Source organism: Oratosquilla oratoria, chromosome 3, assembly GCF_046742065.1.
Source record: "Oratosquilla oratoria isolate Oo_2021 chromosome 3, ASM4674206v1, whole genome shotgun sequence".
Taxonomy (NCBI): Eukaryota; Metazoa; Arthropoda; class Malacostraca; order Stomatopoda; family Squillidae; genus Oratosquilla; species Oratosquilla oratoria.
This window is the reverse complement of record NC_134779.1, coordinates 72,377,406-72,385,494: the sequence shown is the minus strand read 5'-3', so window position 1 is coordinate 72,385,494 and position 8,089 is coordinate 72,377,406. Positions and strand designations below refer to the sequence as shown.

At 50.3% G+C, this 8,089-nt stretch overlaps 1 protein-coding gene across 1 annotated transcript; it reads left to right on the top strand.

The window, feature by feature from the left end:
* Positions 1–3,806: 3,806 nt before the first annotated feature.
* LOC143018719 (uncharacterized) lies at positions 3,807–5,841 on the top strand. Its single transcript, XM_076174304.1, has 2 exons — positions 3,807–3,886; positions 4,005–5,841. Exons 1-2 carry the CDS (start codon positions 3,807–3,809, stop codon positions 5,839–5,841), a joined length of 1,917 nt encoding a protein of 638 aa, XP_076030419.1.
* Positions 5,842–8,089: the final 2,248 nt, after the last annotated feature.

Below are 8,089 nucleotides of genomic sequence, written 5' to 3'. Positions count from 1 at the left end.
AATTCTGTTATCATGGCTGCAGATTTCCCTGCAATGGACGGCCGCTGGGCGATGAACGTATGAATTTGTACCGAGAGCTTATCAAAATTCTTAGGCGACAGTTTATTTAAGAGGGATTTGAAGGCTCCCTTATCACCTGTGGACTTTTTCTCCATATGGGTTTGTATTCCACGGGGCGAAGATTCCGACTTGGTCTGGCGTTCGTACCAGTCGCTGGGTGTCGGAATGACCCGGGGGGCAGTTTTGGTGTGTGGAACCTTTGCAGAAAGTGGTTGTGGCACTCTTATTGCAACTATGTCCCTGTAGGACATTTTGACGGGCTCCTGAGGCTTACTTGCTTTTGAAACATCATTTGTTTCTTCTTTGCTGCTTTCTTTCGTTTTATTGTTTTTCCCTGTTTCTATATTCTTTCTTTCTTTTTTTTCAATGTTTACGTTTTTCATATCATTCATTTCTTTTTCTGTATTTCTATTTTCCATATGATTTCTTTAATCTTCAATACTTCTACTTTCCATATTCATTTCAGTATCCTTTTCCTTTGTATTTTCTGGGTTTCTTACTTCAATACTTTCTTTATTTTCAATACTTTTCTTCGATTCATTCTCTTCTGTATCGTTTCTACTGTTTCTATTATCATATAACGTATCATTTTCATGATCTATTTGTCTATTATTATGACAGCGGTTTGGACTGCCTAAAGACTGGCTCGATGTTTGCTTCTGGCCGTCCTTGCCAGTGAGAATATCGGCCAAGTCTTTCTGTAGAGGCTCCACGTATGTTTTAACGCTGTATAGTTTGTATTTGTAAAAAAAAAAAAAAAAAAAAAAAAAAAAATGTCTCCTGTGAATACAGTTCTTTAAAAAAAAAATGTCACCATCGTCCCAGCTAGTGCCGAAAATGTTGCTTTCAGTGGAGAAGTTATCAAACGTACCCAATTAGCCGGAACCAGCGGGGCCCCTGAGAAGGCATATTCTACTGTGAAGAACACAAAGATGAAAATCAACATAAACCCCGGGATATCATCCTGGGTGAACATAATCACGTGTTATTACATAGCCATTTCTTTCTAATCTGGTGATAAATATTGATACTCAAAAGATCTGAAGACAAATATGACTGAATAAATGTCTTCCAGTCAAAGTCTGGAAAAAAAATATATAATTGTTCTACATTCATGGTTGATTGCGCCAGTTCCTTATATTTGTTGTCAGAATTCAGGTTTCAACCCGAGAAAACGCCAAGGAGCTTTTTCACCCAAATTATATATATATTGCAAAATAATCACAATAATGTGTGACTAAATGATATTGCAGAAACCATAGGGAAATTAAAGTCGGAATACTAGACGTTTTCATCTATTACGACATCTTCAGACTACAAGAAATAGAAATAGGGGAAGGTTATAGCCACATAAAACCTTCGGACAATACACACACATTCATATACACATGGAAATAATAACAGTAATAATAAACAATAAAACAGCAAATACAAAAGAGCATAACCATATGTCCGAAAAGTCCACAGGACATCTGGCACAAATAGGAACCATGGCACTGCTTTACTATCCTACTAATTATGAATTGATCTAGTTTAAATAAACACAAACTCAAGTTGATATTACAAGTTATTTGGAAATTCGTTAACAAAAGTGGATAGTGAAAAAGATCTCGGCGTAATTATCAGTAACGACCTCAAATCATCCAAGCAATGTATTTCAGCCTCTGAGAAAGCAAATAAGATTCTGGGACTGATTGCGCGATCTTTTGATTTCAAAAGTCCATCACTCATTAACAAGCTATATAAATCGTTAGTTCGTCCACATTTAGAATATGCTGTTTCCGTATGGTCACCGAATCTCATAAAAGATATTGACAGACTGGAAAAAGTACAACGGCGAGCCACAAAACTGATTCCAAATATCAAAAATAAATCATACGAAAATCGACTAAAACACATGAATCTGTTTTCCCTAAAAAAGCGTACACTCAGAGGTGACTTGATACAGGTCTTTAAGATTTTAAAGGGAATTGACAACATCAAAAGTGACAAAATTTTCACATTGAATGAGAATCAGACAAGAAACAATGGTCTCAAACTGTCCGGAAATAGATTCAATTTGGAAGTAGGTAGAAACAACTTTGCCAACCGTGTAGTTAATGAATGGAATAAACTTCCTGCACAGGTAGTGCAATGTAGTTCAGTTCGAAGCTTTAAGAATCATTTAGATAAATACCTAAGATGCTGTAATGATTATAATTTATCTTATATTATTTGTTTTTGTTTTGTTATCATTTGTCTGTCTGATTTTCATTTATCATTAGTTATATGTCGATTTATTATTTACTATTTACCTGTTTGTTTATTATTTTAACTATACCTATGCATTCAATTATGTATTTCATTTGTTATTTACATTATAGTTTTTATTTATTATTTCATTATTAATATGATTTTTTTTTTTGCATCCGACCTAGATATGGATCAAAAGGTCTCCTGTCGGCATGCTCCACCTTTGTAATCCATTGTAAATGTACTTTTCTCCCCCTTATGAAAAGGATAGCCAAATGACCCATCCCTCTTAACACAGCACGGAGGGCACAACTCATCACAACGTTCCCACGATCCTTCCGAGGTCAACTGCAGGCGAAGTTGAATCAGTTATGTACACATGTGTACATGCGTACACGATGCATGACGTACACGTGGGTTTCTAGCATGTTACATACAACAAATCACTACATACACCTGTATAAGGCGGAACCTTCTCAACGCCTCTTGTCTGGGTGTCGGCAAATGGTTTTATGCAGCGGAGGGAGCCTGTCCGACGTGGGCACTGAAACGTCCGCAAAGGGACGACGGTGATCTGCAACAACAATATGCAACACAGGAGGCAGGAGACCCCGGAATGCATGCAGACGGCCCTCATGCAGGAACAAAGCCTTTCAGCAGTGCATGGTCCTACTCGCCGCCACACAGAAACACACAAAGCGACACAGTCGGATGGTACGGCAGAGCACAGCGTAACCTAAGCTGACCTGACCTGACTTGACCTAATTTGCCCTGAGTTGACCTAATGTAACCTGACGTGAATTAATCTGACCTGACCTAACCTGACATAACTTAATATGAAAAAGATGAGGAGCCTACGCCAGGAGCCCACCACGTAGCCAGCCTAAACCGCAGCAGCAGCGTCGGCAAGCATTCCAGCCTGCATCAACACCAACCAGGTCAGCGTGGGGTCGGCGGCGGGCCCCCGCGGTCCCCACCCCCCCAGCCCAGGCCGCGCCAGAGCCGGAGGAAGGGATTAGCCGACCGGCCCCCAGGGATCACACCCCCTATCGTCAACCCAGGACGCGGAGTCGGGAGCAGCGGCCGCGGGCAGCAGCCTTGGAGACTGGCGGCAGCGCCCCGTCGGCCCGGCGCAGCGCAACCGGACCTCGCCAACCAGGAGGGGGTGCACGGGACCCTCCCGCCAGCACTCCCGCGACGTCGGCGAGGAGACCCTCCATGGGCCCAACCGACCCTTCCCACGACCTGCCACGCACCATGAGCGAGGAAATACGCACAGTCGTCAGCTGCATCATGGCAAGGATGATGCAATTTCTGGTGAAGCTGCTCACCAACCCCAACCATGACAGCGACAAGCAGGGGACCCTGAGCGAGCTCCTGCAGGAGACTGTCTCAGTCTTCACAGAATGTGGTTTCCAGCCACCCCCCGACCTGAGGGACACGCATCTCTGCTCCCTCTACCCAGCCGACCCCAACCACCAGAATGGAGAGTCGACGAGCTGACGCAGACGCCGATGAGGACCAGCTTGCTGGCCCTCCCAGGCTCCGAGTCCTGCAGTGGAACGTGCAAGTTCTCCAACCTAAGAAGCACCAAGTACTGCAGGCTATCTTCACGGAAAACCATGACGTAGTGCTGCTCCAGGAGACCTTGACGCGTGCCGACTTTGAGTGGAGGGTGGCGGGTTATTCCCTTCACTCGCTCCCTGCCACAGAGAACACCCGCGGCTGTGCGGCGCTGGTGAGGAGCACCATCCCTCACCGCAGAGTATCCGCCCCAGTCCACTGCGGGGAGGGCGTGGAGGTCCTGGCACTAGAACTGCACGTCGGGGGCATCCCGCTTCTGGTGTACAACATATACAGGAGCCAACGATACCATCTGGAAGCAGGCGAGCTGTTCTCCCTCGCCGCCCACACCAGCCTCCTCGTGGCGGGCGACCTGAACGCCCACCACCCCATACTGCAGTCACCATCTCCAACCAACGAAACGGGCCGCCACCTGGCCGTGTTACTCGAGGACATTCCCCATATCCGCCTCCTCAACACAGGGGAGGCTACCCACATCGGGGGGGGGGGAGGCTTGACCTCACACTCGCCTCGAGCGACCTGTCCGCCGGTGCTACATGGCAACTACATCCTACCCTCACCAGCGACCACTTTGCCACTCTCACCACCCTCCCAGTGGCACCCCCAGCGCACCCCCTCCCCCCTCCACGTTGGAACATCGGGAGAGCAGACTGGGCCAGCTTCCAGGCCTCCCTCGACGAATGGTGGGCCGCCTACCAGCCACCCGTGGACCTTCACCAACGGGAGAGGGACCTGACTGCTGCTATTGAGAGGGCTGCTAACGCAGCCATCGCCAGGAAAGCCCCGAGCCGTCGTCACCGGCCAAATTGGTGGTTCTACAACGAGGAGGTGCGGGAGCATAACCACAGAGTGAACATTCACAGGAAGCTCTACAAGAGACGCCCCAACCCAACCAACTTGAGACTACTTCAGGACGTGGTGGCCCGCGCACGGGAGGTGTCCCTGAAGGCCAGGGAGGCCAAGTGGTTGGAGTGGTGCTCCTCCTTCAGCCACCACACGTCTCTAAGCCAGCTGTGGAAAAGCGTGAAGACGACCTCCGGCGCCGCCCCGCCTCGCCCCGCCGCCCACCCGCACCCACACCAGGAGGCTGAGAGGCTCGTAGCCGAATTCACCACCCGCGGCTCCAGTGACCAGCTTCCGGGTAGCACGCGCCGTCTCCAGAAGCACCTTCGGCCGCGCCGCGACATAGCCATCGAGGAGGCGACTAAAGAAGCTGATGTAACAGACCGTCCCTTCACTCCTCAGGAGCAGGAGCAGGCCAAGAGACGGGGCCGTGACACAGCAGCAGGGGCCGACGGCGTGACGTACTCCATGATCGCTCACGCCGGACCAGCTGGGGACGCCGCCCTGCTGGCCACAGTCAACGAGTCGTGGATGGCGGGATGCCTGCCTCCTTCGTGGAAGGAGGCTGACATCCAACCAATCCCCAAACCGAGGGAGCCCACTAAGCTAAGGCCTATTTCCTTCCTCAGCTGCACGGCCAAAACGGCTGAGAGAATGGTGCTTGCTCATCTTCAGTGGCGTGTGGGGCCACTACACCCCCACATTTTCGGCTACACCCGCGGCAGGAGCACGGCGGACAGCATCCTGACACTGCTGAATCAAGTTAACCACCGCCCCGCCATCGTTGTCTTCCTCGACTTGGAAAAGGCATTCGAGCAGGCCAGCCCTCACGCCATCCTCGCCGCCCTCGTAAGGAAGGGCGTGATGGGAAGGATACTAGCCTGGCTCCGCGACTATCTCCAGCATCGCCGCGCCAGGGTAAAATTCCAGGGCCTGAAGTCCAGCTTCCAGAGGTTGGAGAACGGGATGCCCCAGAGTGGTATCCTCAGCCCCCTCCTCTTCAACCTGCTGATGGAGCAGCTGGTGGCCCTGCCCTTCCACTATGGCACCATCCTCCTCAGCTACGCCGATGACCTCGCCCTCGTGGTCACCGGGAAGGGCAACAAGCTCAGGAAGGCGTAGCAGGCGCTCGACACTATCAACGGGAAATGCGAGGAGCTGGGACTCAAAATCTCTGCAGAGAAGTCCCGCGCCATGATGGTGAGGGCTGCCGACCCGGCAGGTCAGCTCTGCGTCCAGAGCGTCGGACTGGCCTGGGCCAACTCATACCAGTACCTCGGGGTATGGGTGGACAAGTGGCTGTCCTTTACAGCCCACGCCGCCTACCTGAGGGAAAGGGCCCAGGTTAGGCTGAACGTAATACGAGCCATGACACGACCCACAGCGGGGACCACTTTCTCCGTCCTCCGACTGTACTTCATATTTGCAGTGCGCTCCCTGGTGGACTACAGCGCCCCAGTCCTCATATCGCTCTCCCGTAGCCAACAGGAGCGGCTCGAGGTGCTGCAAAACACCGCCATGAGGACGATGCTGGGAGCTCCGAGATGGACCAGTGCGTGCGTCATGCAGAACGAGACCCGCCTGGTGCCACTCACCACCAGAGTACAACAGATCGTGGCCTGCCGCGTGGCCAGGGTCCTGCAGCGCGACTCCGAAGGAGTAGCACAGAGAAGACTACGGCTTGCAATGACGCAAGGGAACGATGTCCTCCACCGCAACCCGTGGCTACTCCAGTCCACCCTGGCCACCCACAGCCTCGCCCACATTAACAGCTGGCGCTGGCAACACGCCGACCTCCCGGCCCCCACCTACCGAGCCCCACCCCCGTGGGAGCCCCCCACAGCAGAGTTCTCCACCACCCGGCTACCGGCCAGCAAGGCGCTCTGCACCACCGAGGAGCTGCGGCATCACACCCTCATGGCGGTGGCGCAGGTGTCTGAGCCGGACGGTGCCATATACTACACCGACGGCTCGGTCGACCCCGAAAGTGGCAGGACGGGCGCTGCTGCCATCACCGCTGGGACCGAACTGCTCGAGAGGACGCCGGATTACTGCTCCACCCTGCAGACAGAGCTTGTGGCCATCCACCTAGCCCCAGAACCGCCAGGAGGCTACTGTGGTCCTACTCACAGACTCCAGGACGGCGTGGCAGGTCCTCCAGCAGCCGTGCCCCAGCGACAACGTGGGACTCGTCACCGCCATCCTGGGCAGCCTGCAGAGCCTCACCGCACAGGGGCGTCGGGTAAGGCTGCACTGGATGCCCAGCCATGTGGGCGTGCGAGGCAATGAGTCCGCCGACGTTGCTGCAAGAAGAGCCGCTGGCGCCCCCCACGTGACCAGGCACGTGCCACCTAGTCTGTCGTACGTGAAGAAGAAGAAGAAGAGGAGGAGGATAAGAAGAAGAAGAAGAAGAGGAGGAGGATAAGAAGAAGAAGAAGAGGTGGATAAGAAGAAGAAGAAGAAGAGGAGGGTAAGAAGAAGAAGAAGAGGAGGAGGAGGATAAGAAGAAGAAGAAGAAGAGGAGGATAAGAAAAAGAAGAAGAAGAGGAGGATAAGAAGAAGAAGAAGAACAGGAGGATAAGAAGAAGAAGAAGAGGAGGATAAGAAGAAGAAGAGGAGGATAAGAAGAAGAAGAAGAGGAGGAGGATAAGAAGAAGAAGAAGAAGAAGAAGAAGAAGAAGAGGATAAGAAGAAGAAGAAGAAGAGGAGGATAAGAAGAAGAAGAAGAAGAAGAGGAGGATAAGAAGAAGAAGAAGAAGAAGAAGAAGAAGAAGAAGAAGAGGAGGATAAGAAGAAGAAGAAGAAGAAGAAGAAGAAGAAGAGGAGGAGGAGGATAAGAAGAAGAAAAAGAAGAGGAGGATAAGAAGAAGAAGAGGAGGAGGATAAGAAGAAGAAGAAGAAGAGGAGGATAAGAAGAAGAAAAAGAAGAGGAGGATAAGAAGAAGAAAAAGAAGAGGAGGATAAGAAGAAGAAAAAGAAGAGGAGGATAAGAAGAAGAAAAAGAAAAGATATTTATAAGTGCTCAATTCGCCTTTTCTAATCTTACTCCATTCAACCAGAACTCTTCATCGTTTGTCATTCTTGCCTGATAACTAGTTTTATGTTCATTTATAACTATTCCCAATATTTTACACACATGTTCTAGGTCACTTAAAGCATTACTCATCGACTCTTTAGTTTTGCATTGTATAAGGATGTCATCAGTATAAAAGATCATTTCAGCTCCGTAGGAAAAGTTGTAACTTGCAATTTGATCCATGAGAATAGAAAGCATTGGGCTTAACACTCATCCTTGTGGGGTGCCCAATTCCATCTGACTCGTTCCCTTGAAATCAAACTTTTGCTCCTCTTCTAGTCTGCTATCCAAGAT